This window comes from Polypterus senegalus, chromosome 8 (assembly GCF_016835505.1).
Source record: "Polypterus senegalus isolate Bchr_013 chromosome 8, ASM1683550v1, whole genome shotgun sequence".
Taxonomy (NCBI): domain Eukaryota; kingdom Metazoa; phylum Chordata; class Cladistia; order Polypteriformes; family Polypteridae; genus Polypterus; species Polypterus senegalus.
Genome location: NC_053161.1, coordinates 70704740 through 70728895, shown reverse-complemented (window position 1 = coordinate 70728895; position 24156 = coordinate 70704740). Strand labels below are relative to the sequence as shown.

Here is a 24156-nt window from a genome sequence, read left to right as displayed (position 1 = left end):
TTGAGCAAAAGCTGTGAATACTTATGTGCATGTGATTTCTCGGTTTTTTTATTTTTAATAAATTTGCAAAAACCTCAAGTAAACTTTTTTCACGTTGTCATAATGGGGTGTTGTGTGTAGAATTCTGAGGAAAAAAAAATGAATTTAATCCATTTTGGAATAAGGCCGTAACATAACAAAATGTGGAAAAGTGATGTGTTGTGAATACTTTACGGATGCACTGTATGTATGTATGTGTATATGTATATATGTATATGTGTATATATGTGTTTGTGTGTATATTTATATGTGTATGTCTGTAATGATTGCTCACTTTCTAATAATAACTACTGCCCCAAAAATTACTGTCTTTGACAATCGCCCATGGTGGTCCTGCTCTCTTTACTACTGATGTTAACATCTTAAATTGGATCATCCCATTTGAGTCAGTCTTTAGTTTTTGCAGTAAACATAATTAATACTTGCATTGTTAAAATGGCTAACTATAGTTTCATTTAAAATTCTGATAAATCTTTAGATGTGGTTTTCCTGAAGGCTAAACACAAAAGAGTGACAGATAAGAGAAATAAAAACTTGATGCACTTGTTTTATTCACTTCATATGGTCTCTATCTCAAAATTGTTTTAAGTTTAGTTAGAACCATATAATTTCCTACATTTTGTAATATTTGTTACTGGTTGTGTGAAATATATACCACATGTAAATTCAATTTGTCATATATTACTGCTACATGTGTTTTTGTAAGCTAAAGAAGTGTACATTAATGGTGTTTTTCTTTTTGATAAAAGCTAAAGTAGTTGGGACAGTAATGCTTTTAATTATAATTATACATTGCATAGTAACTGTCATGTTTGTTTAAACAGGCTACAGGATGACTTCATTAAAGCTCAAAATGATCTGAAACGTGCTCTTACTGAAAAGCAGACTATTAATGATAAATTCCAGCTGCTGCTTACTGAACTGCGTGGGGAGTTGTTGGATAAAACTAGAGAAGTTGAGGAGCTGAAGATGCAGGTAATGTTGTGATTACAGTTACTTTCCCCTACCTTTGTAACAGAATGCACCTTGAAGTACATGAACTTGTGTACTTTTTTTTTTTTTTTAATTGTTTAAATAATGAAACCTGGCCCTCATATGTAAATATTTGTTATAAAAAAGGATGCACAGACTTTCTGATGTATTAAAATATTTCTGACCATAACATCTGTTTTTACTTGGTATAATATATAATGAGGTGACATCAGTATGACGCAATGTATTATATGGAAGCAGCACAAAAAACAGAAAAATTGTGTGAAACATCTAAAAGACCCAGAGAGCCAGGCCACGGTTTTCTTTACCACTCCTAGAATAGACTTCACCTTAGGCAGCCTGACCTCCAAACTCCCCATCTTTTGCTTGTCGAGGCCTCAGAAATGGGGAATAGTCTTTTAAAGTTCAAATGTCCCAAAATACATCGGATTTTCTCTGTTGAATTGTTCGTATCATTTTCGTGTTATTCTGTTTCTGTTCTACTCAGAGTGTGCAAACTTTAACTTATGGTTTATGCTAATTTAGTCAACTTTCTGCATCTGTGCTTTATATTTTCTGTATTTTGCATTTTACTACAGTTTACACTCTTTATTGTTAAATATTACCTATATTTACTCTTATTTTTTTATTTTTGCCTTTAATTTTCTTCTTCTAATTCTCTTTGCCCTATGCTCAGTAACGGAGTTTGCCGCCATGACAATTCACTGCCATTGTACTGGTCAATTGTGTATGTGACAAATACAGGGTGACTCAAAATTATGTTAACACTAATGGATTATTTTTATCTCGACCACACCCTTCCTGGTCGATGGATAGGTTGTGATGAAACATTGCCATGGCCTCCACACTCCCCTGATTTGATACCCTGTGATTTCAGGTTAGGTGGTATGGTGAAGATGCACGTGTATAGCAGGAAAGTTCGTTATATTAATGATCTACAGTACAAAATACGGATTGTGGTATCCTCTATTCCCTGCGAAATGTGTGTCTGGGCTTTAAATGGTACTGTTGCTCATTTGTTTTTCTGTGTTGAACGTGATGGCAAACAGGTTGAGACATTTCTGTAAATCACCCATCCATCCATCCATCCATCCATCCATTATCCAACCCACTATATCCTAACTACAGGGTCACGGGGGGTCTGCTGGAGCCAATCCCAGCCAACACAGGGCACAAGGCAGGAAACAAACCCCGGGCAGGGTACCAGCCCACCGCAGTTCTGTAAATCATCTTGCACATATTAAGTATGTTTTGTGAATATATTCCGCCATTCAAATTTTAACATAATTTTCACTCATCCTGTAAATATAAATCTAAAAGGAAAGTAAAACTATGAAAAAAAACCTTTGGCCTGAGAAGCAATCCAAAATGGGAATCTTATTTAATTGAGAAAATTTATTTCAAAATAGAAAATACAACAAAAAGGTAAACAAGTCCCAGGTTACAATCCATAAATCAAATCCAATAAACACAGCAAAATGTAATCCTTAATCCAATAAATTCAAATGGGGGAAAAAAAATACATTAGACTAAATACATAGCCAGAGATGAATTCTCAGCAGCATTGACAACAGGGTGGTCTCAACTCCTGAGGAACAATCCATAAAACACAGGGGACACAGAAGAGCGTACATTACAAATAGATACTAAACGAAACATAAGAATATTAACTAACAAAATGATAGAAACACATGAAAAAAGACTTTAAAATATGCAAAAAGAGTCAAAGAAAAGGTGTAAACCTAACATAACGTGATATGAAAATTGTAAATGAGTCTGTGGAATATGTAGTTAAGACAAATTGTTACCTGCAAGTGGGACACAATTTAGATATTAATAAACCAAGGCTTCATACAGTATTCACGTTTATAAAGAAAATAATTTTTAAATTGTAAAGTGCTAATTAGTGCCTTGTTAGGTATGTGCAATATTTTGTAAAATATTATATTACATTGTTAATAAATATTTAATCAACTGAAACAATTTGTCTAGGAGAAATATTTGACTAAATAGTAATAGAAAAGGCAAAAGTGTGCTGACTAAAAAGGTTATAATTTATTGTAACTGACTTTTTTCTTTAATAAGTATTATTTAATATTTTCAGGTTCTGACACCACAGAAACTAGAAATGCTTAGAGCTCAAATTCAGCAAGAGCAAGAAGGGCCACTGAGAGAGAAATTTAATAAACTGGATGAGGTTAGTCATGTTGTGAATGTTAATTTACCTTCAGGCACTTTTTTTCTATTTGTGTTTAATTTAGTACTGAAGTTTGTTGTATTTTAAAATTTCAATGTTTTCCTTTAGTTGTTTTTGCCTAGTAAAATTTAGCACTGAAATTTCATGGCTTGATGAAGTATCTTAATGTGGACGTTTTAGTTGCAATATGCTCATGAAGTGTTTAGTAACAAGATTTAGAATGATTTGATTTGGGTGCTTCAGTTGCATGAATACAGACAACAGTAGTTTGTTTGGCCATTTGGCTGGATTCATTTTTCATACATAAGAAGCTTCTTTAAGTTCATGTCTTCAGAATTCAAATGTGTTTTAGTTTTAGGAGACATCATTTATGTATTTATTGAACCTGTATAATTTCAACAATAGAAATGTTTTGCATGGCACATTCACTTTAAAAGAGCAACATTATCTACGTTTTTTTAAATTTATTTTTATGTGTGAGAAACTGAACAGATACACCTGTAAGGTAATTTGTTTACTTCTGCCGTGGTATGCAGAAAAAAATGACAATTTAAATGCCATTAGTTTTTATGTATTTTTATTTGAGGACCAATTATTTTATTTTGTGCCCATCTCTGTTTCTCATATTTAGCCACTTTTATACATAATAATTTCATTAATGTTAGAATAATATTGTTTTCATACCACTGTCAATAGTATTTTTTCTCCTTTTTATTGTATGTGTGGTTCACAATGAAAATCTTAAATTGTTGAATTTTTGGGAAATGAATATAGCTTCCAAATATAATGGGAAAGCTAGTTACAGTGATTTTTTAACCCCTTAACACAGGAAGCTGAAAAGTACAGGACTGAATACAACAAACTTCGTTATGAATATACATTCCTAAAATCTGAATTTGAACACCAAAAAGAGGAGCACATTCACATACTAGAAGAAAACAAAATGCGTTATGATGCAGAGGTAGGTAGGGATTTATTTTTTCCTTTATAACCTAATTAGATTTATAGATCTTTTATGGTATATGGTAATAATACTTTTAATTTTTAGTATTTATGGGTACAAACACTCCAAGCTTGTACTTATTGATGAGTATATACTGATAACGTATTATGTTATAATATATGATGTGTGTGTGTGTGTGTGTGTGTGTTTAGCTATTATCTGTTGGTTATATTTTATCCACGACTGATAATATGGACTTGGTAATATGTTTCACTTGCATTTTGAAACTATCAATCAATCAACATTTATTTATATAGCACATATTCATACAATAAAAATGTAGCTGAAAGTGCATTACAAAATGAATAGAAAAATAGAAGACACAATAAAAGATAAACATAAGTCAACATTAATTAACATAGAATAAGAGTAAGGTCAGATGGCCAGGGTGGACAGAAAAAACAAAAAAAAACTCCAAAGGCTGGAGAAAAAAATAAAATCTGTAGCACTTAATGATGGATTTATCATGCATCTTGCTCATGGTGAAAGGCTGCATGTGTATTTCTGGTACAGCACTTACTATCAGAGTGTCTGTTCTCAACTTCTGGTCTGCCTGACATTTAACAGGCTGGGCACACCTCACACTCCTAAACACAGTGATAAGTTCCTACACCCTAGTACAAAAAAAAGCATGAAACAATTTTAATATTATAAAAAGAAAGTTTGTGACATAGTTTTCATGCTAAGTGAAAAACAATTCACACACATGCAATGCATAAAATAAAACTTTCTGGGTAATGTATCTTTACTTTGTCTGTGTTAAGATGCATCTTTCAATTATAAATTGATTGAAGGAGCTTGACTTCTTATTATAAAATATGATCAGACTTTCAGTGCACAACACAGAATATTAATGCAATACCGAATACATGCATATATTAATCTTTCCTATCATAATCTACATGCATTAGCAATTCACACATCTAAATTAGTTGAATAGTTATGCACTATCTAGGTAATAATTTAGCTTAACTTCTAATAGATAAAGCAAACCAATTGTTTGGATGAACTTAGCACTTTGGTTATAATTAACACTTTTTTTTGTGAACTCTTGATGTAATTTTTAAACTAGGTCTCAAGGCTAGAAAAAGACAAGGAAAATTTGACTAACCAATTGTTGAGCATTGATCCTACCAGAGATGAAAAAAGGGTGGAATCTCTACTAAGAGAGAAAGCTCAGTTACATCAAAGACTAAAAAATCTTGAAGCAGAAATCATTGAGTTAAGAGCAGAAAGAGACAACTGTGGAGCACAGGCAGAGAACGTTCAGAGAATACAAGTGAGGCAGATGGCCGAATCGCAGTCTGCTGTCAAATCCATAGAGGTACAAGTTCTATTGCTAATTTATAAAAAAAGATGTTTCTTGCAGGTTTTTATTCATTCATTTATTTTTAATTAAAATGAATAACATGTAATGCTATAGTGTAAATGTATATCTAAATATGTGTATCTGTTAATTAATTAGTAGCATGGGTGTTTATTTAACTAGTCAAAGAATGCAGCTATTCTGTGTAAGTGCAAATATTGAATGTTTACAAGTAATTGTTTGCACTTACTTTATGAACTTTATTGTAGGCATGCAAAGCATTAAAATTTAAATTGCTTTAATTTTAAAGGCAGAAAAGCAGTCGTTGAAGATGCAGCTAGATCGCCTGGAGAAAGAACTGCAGCATAGCCATGACCAAAATACTCAGTTAATCAGTAAACTGCACAAATCAGAGAGAGAAGTGAATGCCCTCACAGAGAAAGTAAGCAGAATTTCATCATTGTGTGTTTCCAAAAGTTTTAGAATTCACAAATGAAAGAGTGTGGACCGGCTACACCACACTGTCCAGTTTTGTTATTGCACAGCAAAGTAAAATACAATTCACCTTTAGGAAAAGTGAAAATCAGAATTGTGAAGGAATCTTTTGAACTGTTTATGTAAATTCTAGCTGCTGTTGCAATGCTGTTAAATAATATATTGTAGTTTATTCATGTTTAAAGTTCAAATACATATGTAGATGTGTACCAGTATTTATATTCCCGATCTGATCCCTCCTTGATATAACTAGCCAGGTCAATATAAATCTGTCAGTATCTTCTGAAGAGTTCATTCAGAGAATTTCAAATATTTTGAGATAATGAAATTCAGTATATGAATATTTTCTTTACCTAGACGGAATGAAACATAAATAAGCTCTTACTGAAAGCAAAATCCAGGTGGTTTAGTTCATGTAAACAGAAAGTTTGCTATAAAGAAATGACAAGTTCAGGCCATAGTTGCTCTTGGAGGTGAATATGATCTCTTCAAATTTGGGTCCATGCTCTGTATTCCTTAAAAAGTATTTTGAGATGATGATTCCAATCACAATGACTTTTCAGTGTTGAGTTTGTCTTTCTATATATACTGTAATTTCTAAAGATATATCTTATGCTCTAAACTTCATTAACACATAATGATTATGTTAATTTTGTAAACTATATAAGATATTGTATGAAAGAAACACATGCACTTTTATTTTAAAGCACTTACAGCGGTAGTCAGGTTTATGTGTCCGTTTGTCCACATAAAACTCCTCACCTCCTAGTTATCCAGTTTTGTTGAAATTTAGCAGACTCATCCTTCAAGAAAATTAGCTGGAGCAGTACAGTTTTTGTTGAGAAATCTTAAATGCAGTATACACAGTTATAAAATTTCAACATTTAATTTGATGAGAAGTCAAGCAAAATGACACCTTTTATTGGCTAACTAAAAAGATTACAATATGCAAGCTTTCAAAGCAGCTCAGGCTCCTTCTTCAGGCAAGATGTAAATACATATTGCAGTCTTTTTAGTTCGCCAATAAAAGGTGTAATTTTGCTTGACGTCTCATTACATCCATAATGGCTAACACGTTACAACACCCTAGTACTACAAACATCAAATTTGCAAACTTGTCTGTCTTAAAACGGAGAACATCCTATGCAACTTTACGCAGCTTTAGCTATGAATTAGTTTGCTGTTTCAGTTTTTCCTTGAGGGTGATTACTTCAATTTGTGCACTTTTTTTTATCTATTTTTACTTGTTTGACAGGCATGTCTGATAGAAAAACAGTGAAACCTGTGAAACACCTGTAGCCATGCACGCAGAAGCTAGTGCCTCTCACTGCAGGATAGGAGATATGAACAGTACAATCCCTCTTAACCGGCCTTGCATTAACCGGCTGACGGATTAACCGTCCTGTTAAAATAGAAACAGTTTTTTTTTAAATCCTGAGTTCTTCTTTATATTATATTTATGCACTTCCTTTTTTCCTGGAAGGTGAGTGGTATTTTAAAACCAGCAAACAACAAAACAGTGTTCAAATTAAATAGTGCAGTAAATCAAAAGTCTTCTTTAAATAAATAATCCATTAAAACAAATTAATTAGTGGAGGTTAAAATCCATTAGTCAATAAACAAGTCCTTTAAAAACAACACAAACGACGTTAAAACAATGGCTGGAAGCAGTCTCTTAAATTCCAAAGCACGGTGCCGCCTTCTTTCTACCTGGCGGCTCCCCTGCTTCTCCCATTGGGCTTCGCAACAGGGGAGTTGCCCTACCTGCAGGTGCAGCTGCCTTACACACTGGTCTGGTAGCACTCTGATCCCTGGCTACGTCAGGCTCCATCCGGACCGAAACTTAGGTTCTTTCCCCAGCAGCCAGGGTGCTCATGCTGGGGATAAACCAGCCCAAAGCCTCCATGACTTCCACTGCCTTTCGACGGCCAGTCACCTTCAATACCAGATTCCAAAAATAGTGAAGCATTCATGAGTTATCCCCCAGTGGGACTCGAACTGCAAGTCAGGCACTATGACTATTTGGAAATCATCTTTCAGATAAAACAAATTATGCTACATATTTGTCAGTCATCTCTTATCAAGTCAGAAAAGGCCACATATTGACTTAGGGCTATGAAGCAGCTGGCAAGATCAATAAAAAACTTACTCTAATAAAGCTGTCTGTTTTCTTACTGGCTTTGTTTCTTCCAGTTTGTTGCTTTGCGTGACAAACCAGCCTTTTTCTCGAAATATCTAAGATTTCCAGCACCAGTGGCATTAATTCCCAATCTGTACAGCAAAGTTGCCAGTTATTTTGATTGTTTCCATATAACTACAGGCTGCAAATTTTCCACTCACACAAAATTATAGAATCTGAATCTGTCATCTTTGGTTGTTGCAGCTCCTAATTGGCATAATATGGCTCTAATGATAAGGCTTTTCAGTGAGGCAGAATGTTCCACCATCTTTATATTCAAACATTGGCTGACGGGACAAGGAAATAAATTTGTACCCAGCCAGTATGTTTTAAGGGATGAACTGAGAAAAAGAGGATTGGGATTGGTTCTATCCCCCATACACTAGGTGGCAGTGATTCTCCTATGGTAACCCAATTAGGACACCTGCAGGGGTGACTTAGAATCTAGAAGTGCAGCCCTGTCGGGATCCCTGGGAATCGCTAAAGGGAGCTATTGGTGGAGAACTCACTCTGGGGAGTCTGTGTCGGGAGGCAGCGGGCAGCACTCAACGGAAGATGGAAGGAGTCCTTATTATTGTGATTGTGTATTGTTATTGTGGCTAATTACTGGAGAGAAACTGTGCCAGTGAGAAATCACTGTGTGCTGTTTTATTGTGTCTAGGGTCTGGGGCTTAGACATTGTGTATATAGATATATATCCTATATACAGTATATGTCACTGTATTGCCAAAAGTATTGGGAGCACGCCTCCAAATCACTGAGTTCAGGTGTTCCAATGACTTCCGTGGCCGCAATTGCATAAAATCAAGCACCTAGGCATGCAGACTGCTCCTACAAACATTTGTGAAAAAATGGGTTACTCTCAGGAGCTCAGTGAATTCAAGCGTGGTACCATGATAGGATGCCACCAGTGCAATAAGTCAATTCGTGAACGTTTCTCGCTACTAAATATTCCTCGGTCCTCGGTCGGTGTTATTATAAATTAGGAACAACAGCAACTCAGTCACGAAGTGGTAGGCTGTGTAAAATCATAGAGTGGGGACAGTGCATGCTGTGGCTCACTGTGTGCAGAAGTCGCCAAATTTCTGCAGAGTCAAAAGCTACAGACCTCCAAACTTCGTGTGGCCTCCAGATTAGCTCAAGAATAGTGCTTAGAGAACTTCATGGAATTGGTTTTCATGGCTGAGCAGCTGCATTCAAGCCTTACATCACCAAGTGCAATAAAGCATTGGGAGCAGTGGTGTAAAGCACATCGCAACTGGACTCTAGAGCAGTGGAGACGTGTCCTCTGTAGTGATGAATCATGCTTCTCTGTCTGGCAATTTGATGGTCGAGTCTGGGTTTGTCGGTTGCCAGGACAATGGTACTTGCCTGACTGCATTGTGCCAAGTGTAAAGTTTAGTGGAGTATGGATTATGGTGTGGGGTTGTTTTTCAGGGGTTGGGCTCGGCCCCTTAGTTCCAGTGAAAGGAACTCTTAATGCTTCAGCATAAAAAGCCATTTCGGACAATTTCATGCTCCCAATTTTGTGGGAACAGTTTGGGGATGGCCCCTTTGTGTTCCAACATGACTGCACACCAGTGCACAAAGCAAGGTCTATAAAGAAATGGATGAGTGAGTTTGGTGTGGAGGAACTTGACTGGCCTGCACAAAACCCTGATCTCAACCTGATAGAACACCTTTGGGATGAATTAGGGCAGAGTAAAAGAAGTCATTTGTGAATAAAAGTTGCAAGAAACTTTTATGCTCAAGTAAAGTAGAAATATTATGAAAGCATACTTAAAAACTGTAACAAATTATTTCTACTTTCTTAATATACAACACTGTATAGTAGTTAAAGACTGGATTTACTTAATCTTGTTATTTGGAGGATCATAAATTAAACAACTAGGAATTGCATGGGATGAAAAGGTTACTAAACTCCCTCATGACTTTTTAGCACAGTTTCAAATTTTAAGTATCACAAGCTTGACCTCTTTTTAAAAACATGCCACATGGGTTCTGACACCACTGATGGCTTTACAAGTAGTTTCCATGTATGGTAAATTTCCATGCAGTCTCCACCCTTTTTTTTTTCTTCTCCATTCCATTCTGCTTTGGTACAACAAACATGAAATATAAGTCAGGGAAGCCCCTATTCTGTTCAGAAAACCCACTTTCCTTCTTACATTGGAATGCATGTATTGTAATTCCAAGTGAGCAGTCTTTTATTTTCAACTATCACACAGAGAAGCCTACCCTATTGACTAAAGACGCCATCAAATCTATGACTGAATCATTGGGAATGTCACATTCACAAAACAGGCAGTTATGGAAGCTCACCATGACTCCCTTCAACAGTAATGAAAATAAAGAATCTCTGAAAATTCCTGGAGAAGTGGTGTAGTGCAATGAGTGATTTATCAGAATGCTCATCACATGGCTTTAGATTTTCATTCTCTGAATTAATGTGAAGACCTGTAAAAGTTAAATAATATAAGGATGTGAATTTGTGTATGTTATGGCGTAAACTACCTGACAAGCAGTATCTAGGCATGAGAATTGGTACAACTTGCACTGTGGTGTGTTGTTCTACTGGAAATCTCATGATGCATTATTCTCCACATAACACAGAAAAATCTGTTTATTGGTATTTTACAGATAGGATCCATAAACATAGATATATATTCCATTGTTTTGTTACATGCAATTCCATTCTGAAAGCTGAATTATTAAAAATCCAGGCCTCCTGTGTCAAGAAAGTGTGGAATAGACATTTCAGTATTCCACGTTTGTGTTTTAGTATATAACTAGCAAAATACCCGCGCTTTGCAGTGGAGAAGTAGTGTGTTAAAGAAGTAATGAAAAAGAAAAGGAAACATTTTGAAAATAATGTAACATGATTGTCAATGTAATTGTTTTGTCATTGTTGTGAGTGATGAGTGTTGCTGTCATATATAATATATACACACACATATAAACATATATATACATATCCACATATACATACACACACACACATATATATATATATATATATATATATATATATATATATATATATATAAAATACACACACACGCATACTTATATACACATACATCCACATATATTGTAATAAGAAGAGACACAAGGCATGGCAAGGTTTGGGGCAGCCACCCGTTTAATGCGGTTTCCTGGCTGCAAAAGCAAATGATTCATGTAAGACAAGTTTACACGACAGAGTCCAAAACAGAACTGCCTCCCAGAGCAAAGGCAGGAGGCTTTATAGGATGTGATGGAAGTGACGTCGTCCTCGGGGCCGGGACCAGAAATGATGTCGTCCTCGGGCCGGGACCGGAAATGATGTGTCCCGCTTTGAGGTGGTGGTTCCTGGTGGGATTTCCCGGGAAAGACCTGTAGGGAAGAGCGTCAGCGTAATACTGCAATCAAGCGTTTGCGATAACTTGCAATGAGTCTTTTACAGCACTCTGGAGGAATTTTGGCCCACTCATCTTTGCAGAATTGTTGTAATTCAGCTTTATTTGATGGTTTTCTTGAATGAACCGCCTTTTTAAGGTCATGCCATACCATCTCAATTGGATTCAGGTCAGGACTTTGACTAGGCCACTCCAAAGTCTTCATTTTGTTTTTCTTCAGCCATTCACAGGTGGATTTGCTGGTGTGTTTTGGGTCATTGTCCTGTTGCAGCACCCAAGATCGCTTCAGCTTGAGTTGACGAACAGATGGCCGGACATTCTCTTTCAGGATTTTTTGGTAGACAGTAGAATTCATGGTTCCATCTATCACAGCAAGCCTTCCAAGTCCTGAAGCAGCTAAACAACCCCAGACCATCACACTACCACCACCATATTTTACTGTTGGTATGATGTTCTTTTTCTGAAATGCCGTGTTCCTTTTACACCAGATGTAACGGGACATTTGCCTTCCAGAAAGTTCAACTTTTGTCTCATCAGTCCACAAGGTATTTTCCCAAATGTCTTGGCAATCATTGAGATGTTTCTTAGCAAAATTGAGACGAGCCCTAATGTTCTTTTGCTTAACAGTGGTTTGCGTCTTGGAAATCTGCCATGCAGGCCGTTTTTGCCCAGTCTCTTTCTTAGGGTGGAGTCGTGAACACTGACCTTAGTTGAGGCAAGTGAGGCCTGCAGTTCTTTAGACGTTGTCCTGGGGTCTTTTGTGACCTCTCGGATGAGTCGTCTTTGCGCTCTTGGGGTAATTTTGGTCGGCCGGCCACTCCTGGGAAGGTTCACCACTGTTCCATGTTTTTGCCATTTGTGGATAATGGCTCTCAATGTGGTTCGCTGGAGTCCCAAAGCTTTAGAAATGGCTTTATAACCTTTACCAGACTGATAGATCTCAATTACTTCTGTTCTCATTTGTTCCTGAATTTCTTTGGATCTTGGCATGATGTCTAGCTTTTGAGGTGCTTTTGGTCTACTTCTCTGTGTCAGGCAGCTCCTATTTTAGTGATTTCTTGATTGAAACAGGTGTGGCAGTAATCAGGCCTGGGGTGGCTACGGAAATTGAACTCAGGTGTGATACACCACAGTTAGGTTATTTTTTAACAAGGGGCAATTACTTTTCACACAGGGCCATGTAGGTTTGGATTTTTTTTTTCCCTAAATAATAAAAACCATCATTTAAAAACTGCATTTTGTGTTTACTTGTGTTATATTTGAGTAATGGTTAAATGTGTTTGATAATCAGAAACATTTTGTGTGACAAACATTCAAAAGAATAAGAAATCAGGAAGGGGCAAATAGTTTTTCTCACCACTGTACATATACATACATACATACACACACACACACACACACACACAAACATATATATACATATACATTCATATATACATATACACACACACATATATATGCTGATGGGTTATGGACCTTCTATGGCCCTCTCCAGCTCTCCTAGAGTAGCTGCTTGTCTCCTAGAATCTCCTCCATGCCCTTGAGACTGTGCAGGGAGACACAGCAAACCTTCTGGCAATGACACGTATTGATGTACCATCCTGGAGAAGTTGGACTACCTGTGCAACCTCTGTAGGGTCCAGGTATCGCCTCATGCTACCAGTAGTGACACTGACTGTAGCCAAATGCAAAACTAGTGAAGAAACAGTCAGAAAAGATGAGGAGGAAAAAATGTCAGTGGCCTCCACCTGTTAAACCATTCCTGTTTTGGGGGTCATCTCATTGTTGCCCCTCTAGTGCATCTGTTGTTAATTTCATTAACACCACAGCAGCTGAAACTGATTAACAACCCCCTCTGCTACTTAACTGACCAGATTAATATCCCATAAGTTTCATTGACTTTATGCTATACTCTGATTAAAAAGTGTTCCTTTAATTCTTTTGAACAGTATATATATATATATATATATATATATATATATATATATATATATATGTCAGTCAGTGAGGGCTTTGCCTTTTATTAGTATAGATATAAGAATTTCAGACATTTAATTCATTGCCTGTGCAGCCTAAACCTGCTTCCTGTAAACCATCATTGCTCTTTGAAATAAGTTAAAGTAAAACATGGTTCAGTGTTCCAGGTTTATTATCTGGCTATGGCCAAAAAACAAAAATGTGAAATGTAATTCATGAGTGAATGACGTAAACACATAAAAATCAATTATATATTATACTCTTTATCGTAATCTATCCATTCATTTTTTAAACCTGTGTTATCCTGAGCTGGATTGCAATGAGGCTTGAAGCATTCCAGCAAGCAATGTGGGCAAGACAGGTGAACTAAATACTCAAAATTCCCATTATTCCTACTAATTACCTGTTTGGATCCAAAATAATATAGTTTCTTGTAAAAGTGTGTTTCACATTGATCATTGACAAAAGCCAAAGTCAGTCAGTTGGAAAAGCAGGAATTGATCTACTGCAGGAATGTTTTGTTTGTGGCTAATTGTATATAGCATGTTCAAGAGTAAGGAGCACGAGTGATTTAATATTAGCCCTCGAATTAAAAAAAAAATAATACGCATATTGTATGCAAAAAAAGGGCCTGCTTAGTTTTGTAGAACTTCTCATACATCAGATTAACGAAACAAATTTTAATAGCTAGTAGAAAATAAAAATCAAAGAGGAAATCAAGTACATACACATATAACATTAAAAACATCTCACTTTGTGATACAGTTTCAGAAAACGTTGTTTAGGATAAACCATCCAGTGGTGCAGTGGTTAACAATGCTGCCTGCAGAGTTCTGGGTTACAGTCCCAGCCCAACCCTTAATTTGTGAGTGGCATTTGGGATGTTAATAAAAACACAGAAAAATGCTCAAAGTTCTGCTGGTTAATTTAATTGGTTACTGACTCTAAGTTGCCCCTCTGTGCATGAGTGTGGGTGTATGTGCTATAGTGCCTAGCTATAGGCTTGAGTCATATCCAAGACTGATTTCAGCCAGCCTACTGATACTATCGGGATACACTCTAGTCTATGTGACACTAAATTGGAATATGTAAGTTTGGAAAATAAATAAATATATGACTATAGTCTCTTGTAATCCTGAGCACTTACATCTAGTGAAATATCAATTAATTGTGCTTTTATAAGACACATGGTTCTATTTAAAGGCACTAGCAGCTCCCATTTTTAAAGTGTTTCCTCTGGTTTTAGATGAAAGAACTTAAGCATTCTCATAAGCTTGATGTGGCTAACATTAAGCTGGAGTGTGCTCGAACAAAGGGAGAAGTTGAGAGAGAACGGGATAACCTTCAGAGTGAACTTCATGGTAATAACTTTTTATGTCCATTTTTTATAAGCAATTTGTTTTTCCATGTAAAGAAAATGAAAAATAAATGAAAAGTATTTTAATAATTGATGAAGTTTATAATGTTTTGAATATTTAAATAAAACTAAAAAAACAAAGACTAATTTATCGCTAATTGGTAATAGGAATGCAGTCAAGTATTGAAGTTTTGAAAGCCACCATTGAGCGACAAAAGGAGCGTATAGCAGAAAAAGAGAGAGAGTTGATACGCAAAGTTCAAGCAATAAAGGATGAGGAGATTCAGAAGCTAACAGTAATTCAAGATGAAAAGTAAGACTTTTTTCTTTTTTTGTGTATTAAATCATTAAAATTCTGTTGACATCCCCTCTCAAAGCTGTGTTTGTGATAAAGAGTTATAAACGTGGAAGCTTTATTAGATATATCTGCCTTTCCCATGTCATTGACTTTTTATTACTCAAAAACATTTCTATTTTATTTTTATGTACAGATATATTAGTTTTAGTAATTATATATGGTTATGGCTATATATGATAATGATAGCTACGGCACCTCGCGTTTCTCCCCTGTATTTGATCAGGAAACGTGCAAATTCAGCGATTTTGACTATGAAAATGATGAAAATTATTGGAATCATACAGAAAACAAATGTATAGCAGTGGAAATTTTTTTTTTACTTTTCATGCCTCCCCTGATCGCACGTCCCTGTACTGAAGAGCAGTCATGGAGCCAGAGAAGTGCTGGACTTCCACTAAGTACTGATCCAGCTGGTCCTGCATTGAAACTCTGAGACTCTCTTTTTTTTTTCTTCTCGCATGCTGTTACTATCATCTGTGCTGTAAAGTATTTCCATACTTTTCCATGTTTTAGGGTTAGTCTCCCAACAGCTCAACAGGCCAACACAATGATAATTTGTAATGGCTCTTTCTGTCTTTTTTGCTTATTTAGATTACAGCTAGAAAACAGGGTAGCTAACTTAGAAGAGCAGAAAGAGGCATCTGAAGCTTCCAGAAATTCAGAGAGAGAAAAATGGGAAGAGAAACTACATTCTTTACAATTGTCTGAGGAGGCCTTAAAGAAGGAAATCCAAAATTTAAGGTAATCGGATTTTTAAATGTAAAAAATGCAGAGCCTGATAGCTGTCTAATTTGTGTTTAAAGCATTTTTGATTTTTTTTTTTTAATTTGCTTAAAGTACATCTGAAAATCCATTATGAATTTGATAGAGGTAAATTAACTACTAATACATTGATTTTGGAAGGACTCTTATACAGTATGGATAATTTCTTGATTAAAAATTAAATTGATTGTGTTAATTTTCAGAAGTAAATTGCAACATCAAGTGCATCAATTAGAACTTCTTGAAAAAGAGAAAAATGAAAATACTGAACTCCGACAGGTAAGCAAATTTAGTAATATTGTAATAAAAAGACATTTGCAGACTTTTCATAGATAAAACATAAGCCACATTATACAGTATATGCATATAAAGTAGAATTCTGAATCTCTGTTTAGAGTTTATAAGAATTGTAAATTGAGGTGTCCAGTTTCTTTGCTTAAATCTGTTGTTCAGTAATTGATTTGTCAACTTGTTTCAGTGAATTAAGCAATTCAGCATTTGACTGCCTGAAATGCTGTGTGACATTACATATTAAGAAATATCTGTGCCTTTCATATAATGTTGCACATCCGAAGACAGTTTCCTGATATTTCATCCTGCAACTAAACTCACAAAAAAAGAAATTCTATACCTATACTGTTTTTGGATTGTTTATTAGGGATCTGGCGCAGTGTTATCATATATGTTGTAGTGCTGAACAATTAATCAGATTTGCAGTTTGGACCTCTGCAATTACTAGCAAGTCGAAGATTTTGTACCAGTAATATATGCATCTTGCCTTCATTTGCTGCTGGCAGTTTTGCTTTCAGTCTACTGAACATTAACTATGCATGTGTGGAACTCATTTTAAGACTGATGAATCAAAAGCATCCTTCATCAGTCTCATTGCCATTGTTTTGAACTACAGTAGTAGTCTAGTGGAGTGTGTGCATATGGAGGTAACATTTAAGATAATCTGTTGTTTGTTCCGCCAATATGAGTACAACCAAGAAGGGTGAAGGTGAAATCTTAGACCTGAAGAAAAGGCCACTTCTGTCTTTTGGCTATACTTTGGATTTGAATACAGAGATGCTGATACAACATGAATCAATTAGCTCTAGGTATTGTGCAAAATGTGCAGTGCTGAAGTTGCTATGTTAAAGTTGAATCTGACATCGCAAAACTGGAGTACTATTCAACAACCACAGGCCTGTAGTCAAGCAGGATGAACAAGTCTTATGTTAGCTTAATGGTGCACTACCTAAGTGATAAATCTGAACTGAAAAATCGCTACTGGCAAACATCATATTTCCCAACAGTTCATACAGGTGAAAACATTTCTTGAGGCTTGAAAGAAGACTTAGCTGTGTGGAGACTGTGCAAGTATCTTCTAGTTGCCATACCCGCAGACAGCAGATCTAACTTAATCAAAGATGTGTAGCTGAATTGATGAACTAGACTGCAGTATTTCAGCAACAGGCCAATCTTCCAATTGGAATGTTTAGGCAAAGAGTAATCTGCCTTAGTACTTTGAATGCAAAGCATATTCCAACAATGTTTTTATTTAGTGGCATCCATAACATTTATGAATATACAGACTCTTCTATGCCTTATATTGCATTTGACTGCAGCATGATAAATATATACAATTTATCACTTTAGCACTAGCCTAGATAATATGTTGATAATATGTTTACTGCTCAGTGCATACACATAATTATCATTGTTATTATTAAACAAAGAATAATTTAGCTTCATATATCATGTACTTATTAATTTAGAAGGCTTTCTTTACTCCTTTACTACATGATTCTTTAAAAGATGATGCACACATTGAGAAAGTGGTAAGATATGCAAGAAAATAGTACAGTAATCCCTCGCTATATCGCGCTTCGACTTTCGCGGCTTCACTCTATCACGGATTTTAAATGTAAGCATATCTAAATATATATCACGGATTTTTCGCTGGTTCGCGGATTTCTGCGGACAGTGTCTTTTAATTTATGGTACATGCTTCCTCAGTTTGTTTGCCCAGTTGATTTCATACAAGGTATTGGCAGATGGCTTAGAAGCTACCCAATCAGAGCATGTATTACATATTAACTAAAACTCCTCAATGCTATAAGATATGCTTGATTATTCTTTTGACTGCTTGATTGTTTGCTTGTCTCTGCCTCTCTCTCACCCTCTCTGACATTCTCTGCGCCTGACGGAGGGGGTGTGAGCGGAGGTGCTGTTTGCACAGAGGCTGTTTGCTTAAAAGATACTGACGCTCCTCTAAGAAATGCCGCTTTATTGTGGTGCTCGGCATATTTAAAAGCACAAAAGCACACGTATTGATTTTTGATTGTTGCTTTAATCTCGCTCTCTCTCTCTGACGTTCTCTGCACCTGACGGAGGAGATGTGAGCAGATGGGCTGTTTGCACAGAGGCTGTTTGCTTAGAAGATACTGACGCTCCTCTGAAAAATGCCGCTTTATTGCGGTACTTCGGCAAACTTAAAAGGACACGTATTGATTTTTGATTGTTTGCTTTTCTTTACGAGCGCTCGCGCTCTCTCTTAAATTCTCTTCTCCTGATGCAGACTCTCCTTTGAAGAAAATATATTTGCATTCTTTTAATTGTCAGAACGAACTGTCATCTCTGTCTTGTCATGGAGCACAGTTTAAACTTTTGACTAAAGGGTGTTATTTCATGTCTAGAGGGCTCTAATAATGTTAACAGTGTGGGAGAGTTTATAAGGGCTTAAAATATATAAAAATAACTATACAAATATATGGTTTCTACTTCGCGGATTTTCATCTATCGCGGGGGGTTCTGGAACGCAACCCCCGCGATCGAGGAGGGATTACTGTATTCCACTTTTTTTTTACTCATTTTTATAAGCTATTTCATATACTGTATATATGAAATATATAATATATACACACAAGTTAAGTAAATATATGTAATTTGGTTGTTGTTCGTCCACAGCTGTTCAATAATTTAAGTTGTTTTTTATTTGAAAAACTTTTGATTTGGTAAATATATACTGACAAGATCATCTTAGTGTGATCATTTATTGTATGCTATCCTTTTCTTTTAAGCCTTGAAGCTGCAGTGTAGAATGGTAACTTCAGAATTTCCATATCACAGTTTAAATTGCAATATGTGTCAAAATAATTACAATTTTTATTATCCGATCATGCAGCCCTAATATATTATCTTGATTTAATTACCATTTATTTCCTCAACAAGGAAATGTTTATTTTTAATATTGGTAATAAAAGAGGTCAGTTTTCATCTTTTCCTTAATGAAATTTATCCACCCATTTTTGAGTTGCATCCTACTCTCATATAACCTATCATCTATGGGGTTGTTGTATGGCATAGGGGAGCGAAACCTTTTGATTCATCACAAATTTTGGTCTCTGGTTAACAACGTATCTCTATGTTCTAACATCCCCAGATACTGAAAACATTGATATCTCGATGATGTGTGTCTGTGTGTGTGCGTGTTTTTGTGTCAGTTTCTTGAGGACGGTCTACAGCTAAAACGGCTGGAAGGAAAAATGCCAAACTCAAAATATAAGCCTGTTATGAGATGAGATATGCTGATTAGCTTTTGAGCCAAATTGTGCAAGAGAAAGAGGCACTCTAGAGGAACCCTCATACTGCAATTAATTTTGAATTCTTCTCGTCAATTGCTATCATAATGAACTTTTTTTATGAAAGATCAGCATCACAACGGTAAATAATTTATTGAAATGTTATAGAATATTTTGGGTAACTTGGTTCCTAGAGCGCTAAGCCTACTGATGCTCACTTCCAATTTTTTTTTATTTCTTTTAATTTTATGTTACTTACTCCACTTAGATTATATTGATCACTAAGAAAAACTTTTAATCTAATGCTTTCATACAGAATGTAGAGAAAAAAGTTTGATGATATAAAGCAATCGTGACTAATACTGTACAGTATCAAATGATATGAAAAATGTCCATGGAAAAAAGAAGCAAATCTCATGTTCCATAACCCACATGTCAATTATCCAGTTGTATGTTCAAAATGTGCAAAACACATTCATTTTTATGCTAATATATCGTTATTAGATACTTGTGACATTATCAGCGCACACTATAGAAAATATAACACCTGAATTGAGATGGACTCTTGACCAGTGAATGAGGAGGGGAGGTAGAACTTCAATTCAAAAGCACAGAATAATGTTTGGAAGAATTATGACTCTTCCTAGAGCGGGCCATTCAGCTAAACTGAGCTATTGTGGTAGAAGGGCCTTGGTAAGAGTGGTGATCAAGGACCCTATGGTCTCTTTAACTGAGCTCCAGAGAGCCTTTGTAGAGATGGGAGAAACTTCCAGGACAATAACCATTTCTGTAGCCCTCCATCAATCTGGGCTTTATGACAGAGTGGCAAGACACAAGCCTCTCCTCAGTAAAAGACACATGGAAGCCTACTTGGAGTTTGCAAAAATGAACACAGAGGACTCTCGGACTACAAGAAACAAGATTCTATGGTTTGATGAAACCAACGTGGACGTCATGTTTGGGAGAATCCCTACACTGCTCATCACCTGCACTATACAACAAATACCATTCCAGTGGGAAAGTATAGTGGTGACAGAATCATACTATGGGGTTATCTTTCATTGGCAGGAGCATTTTCACTTTGTAATTCTGGGGTATTCAGTGTTGCTTGATATGGAGAAAAAATGAAATGAAATAATTTTAGCACAAGGCTGCAACATAGAAAAAAATCTGATAAATACAATAAATGTAAAGGGGGGGACTGAAAACACATTTAATTTGATGTGATATTTATTTTTCTAAAATAATTTTGTTGTGCAAAAGAACTTTTAAAACTTTAGTGTCTATTTCTAAAACATTAAGAAAACGTCAACGTAATTCATATTTAAAATTATACTTTTTTTAATATTCGGTCTATAGACACTAATTAGCTATATTAATGACTTTCAAATTGTTTTAAATTTTTATTTCAGCAAAATCAAGATCTCCAAATTCAGCTTAACACATTAACACAGTCTGAAAATGATTTACTAGATGTTGTTAAAAAACTGAGGCACACTCTTGATAGACTTAAAGAAGAAATCCGAAATGCACGAAGTCAAGCTGAAAAAGCACAACAGGAAGCAGAGAAGTATGTTCTTATTTTACAAATCATGTCATAAAGGTATTTGTAATTTCTTTTTTCTAAAAAATCCTGCCTGTCCAACTTAAAATAGTATACCATATTGTGTTTTAGAATAGCTAAACACTATTAACTATTGTGTATGAAGATTTTGAGCTGTGAAATCCGTAATTTTGAATAAATGTTTCTTAGTTCAATAACTGTGCATTGTTTTCTTTTGTCATATTTTTCAATGTGCAAAAGACAACACCTCAGTAAATGTGTTCACATATGTCACAAATACTCTGCCTGTATATTCACCAGTCAACATGATGAATGGTATTTCAAAGAATACCCTTTTAGTAGGTTATTCTTAGCAGAATACCATTTTTCCTATATCTCTTTAATTAGTGTAATGCCATTAGGTGCATGGCTTTGTTTGTGGTAAAACCTCAGGTTATGAAGATCTTTGGATTGCTTCTGGAAAAACCTGTCCTGTAAATCAGATATACATGTTCATTAAAATTTGACATAAGCAGCTTCAGTCGCATTGTAGTATATTCAGAAACTGAAGTCTGTGCATTCAGTGCATTTTCCTCCCGCTCTGTACCTGCTAGAAGCAATTATTATACTTGCCAAAGCTGAATATTAATTAACAAATTAAAGAAATTAATATGAAGTAAAATACACAATAAAGATAAATTAATTTATGATTAATGTTAATCTGCTGTTTAAGTGAGCACAGAGCTTTAAGTAAAGATTTTGGTGTCTTTATTTTGCTTCATAAGAAGTCATATTAGAGAGTAAGCTGAATTCAATGCCTTTTTGAACCAAAGCAAGCCATGTGTAGGTTAGGGTTCATTTAAACCATTCTTCATGCCACTTCTGTGAATATGAATGCAATGTAATACAAGGTAAAAAAGCTGTTGGTTAGATTAATTAGAATTGGTTCTTTAGCATTGTGTGCCAAAAAACTGCAAAGAAATTGCATTTCATAAGACTTGTGGGTTTTTTGTTTTTTTTTGCATTAAGATTTTGATGCATTTGGTAGTGCAGACATATTCCTATTAATTATCCTACTTTTTTTTTAACAAACAGCACTTTTTTTTTTTATCAAATGCTTATTTTCTTGTTAACAGGGTTATCAGCTAATGAATACAGGTCAAATTTCATTATAACAAAATGACAGGGACCTAAAAAATATTTTGTTGTAATGAAAATTTCGTAGTAATGAGATTCTGTATTTGTCCTAACGTTTTGATTCTCATTTTGAATGAAGTTTATTTTGACTTCTGTGTTCATGATGAGGCTTTATGTTGGTCGTAATGATAAATTAAATTAGAATATTGTAGCATTCTTATCATAAATTCCTATATGATTTATTTATGAAATGAAAGCAAAACATGTACATTTTAATTCAACAGGAAATAAGTAAGGATGCCATTTTTTTGTCAACACTTTGCTATAGTGCTTTCTTTAACTTGCATCCAGGCATTTGGAATTATTTCAATAGCTTCCATGTTCATTGTCATCTCCTCCTGTCTATACGTTATGCTGACAAGAATTTTTCTCGGCTTTCCTTGCGATAATACACTTTCAGGGTGCGAATGATACCCAACTCCAGTGGCTGAAGCACTGCCGTGCAATTGGGTGGGAGGAACTCAACGTGAATATTATCTAAATGTGGAAACATGCTGTGGGCAACACAGTTATCAATTGGAAGCAGAATCTTCCTTTTCTTCTTCATATCCTTGTCAAGTTGTCACAGCCAGTTTCCAAAAATGTCTTGAGTCATCCAAGCTCACTGGTTTGCTTTATACTAAAGGGAAGGAATGTAACACACTTAAAACAACAAAGATTGTTCGACTTGCCAGTGACAAGAGGAATAACTTTGTTGCTGCCAGTTGAATTGCAGCAAAGTAGAGCTGTCAACCTATGTTTTGATTTTTTTTTTTTTTTTTTCTCCTTGGCAAGGATCACTTTTGAGTGCTAAAGTGCGATGCGGCAGCAGCTGGTAGAATATTCCAGTCTCATAAGCATTGTAGATATATTTAGGCTCAATAGCTGAAATGATTTTCCTGATTTCACTTGTATGCCATTCATTTGCTTTTTCAATTGGAACTGCAGATTCTTCTGCACAGATTGCTTTGGCTGCAATTCCAAAACAATCCTGAAAGCGATTTAGCCAACCCCAGCTAGCAGTAAAATCTTCATGGCCTAAGGAGACCGACAGTGACTTTGCTTTTTCTTGAATGAGTGGCCCACTAAGAGGAATGTTTCTTGAACGAGCATCACTGAACCACATAAAAACTGCTTTTTTGATGTCTTCAACTGCAACAGTTTCCATACGTTTGCACTGAGGCCCAAGGTTTGACACCCGAGATTTTTCTTCTATTTTGTCTGTCAAGACAGTTGACAGTGTCAGTGGCGATTATTCCAAATTCACTGGCAATGTCTTTTTTCTTTTTGCTGGAATTGAGAGCCACAAAAATTTTAAGGTTTTTTTTTTCTCTCTAATGTGAACTGTTGTTGTTTTTTCATGTTTGCCATTTTTATAGGAGGGTGACAATGAGTTAAATTCCAATGGATGTTTTCAAATGTTGACGAGCAAAAAGGTATCACTGAAAACCACAGAAAACAAACACAGCAAAAAAGCAGTACGAGGAAAGTTCGAAGAAAGAGAAAAATGCACAATGTTTCTGTTTGAAGATCGTTGTACACAACTGAGCTGCGACCACAGAATTAACTGCTCTGTGGATGATTCATTCTCTTGTCTTCTCTGTGGATGATTCATTCAGGCATTTTAAGGTCTTTTGGGCACTTCACTGTAATGAAAGCAACTGTTGTTGTATTTTGTAGTAACAAGATTTTTATAGACTCTGTCTTATGGGGAAACTGGACCGTAAAAATACTTTGTTGTAATTAAAAATTTCTTGTAATGGAATTTGACCTGTATTCAATTTGAAAAACTATAATCGTACAAACT

At 35.5% G+C, this 24156-nt stretch overlaps 1 protein-coding gene across 2 annotated transcripts in view; it reads left to right on the top strand.

The window, feature by feature from the left end:
- Window positions 1-24156, top strand: part of cep83 (centrosomal protein 83) — a 50465-nt gene that overhangs the window by 10503 nt on the left and 15806 nt on the right. For both annotated transcript variants that reach the window (XM_039761240.1, XM_039761239.1), the window contains exons 3-12: window positions 864-1014; window positions 3137-3229; window positions 4059-4190; window positions 5305-5556; window positions 5849-5980; window positions 14834-14948; window positions 15113-15257; window positions 15894-16043; window positions 16268-16343; window positions 21043-21200. In XM_039761240.1, coding sequence (XP_039617174.1) covers window positions 864-1014; window positions 3137-3229; window positions 4059-4190; window positions 5305-5556; window positions 5849-5980; window positions 14834-14948; window positions 15113-15257; window positions 15894-16043; window positions 16268-16343; window positions 21043-21200 — 1404 coding nt within the window. The remainder of the gene's footprint in view (window positions 1-863; window positions 1015-3136; window positions 3230-4058; window positions 4191-5304; window positions 5557-5848; window positions 5981-14833; window positions 14949-15112; window positions 15258-15893; window positions 16044-16267; window positions 16344-21042; window positions 21201-24156) is intronic.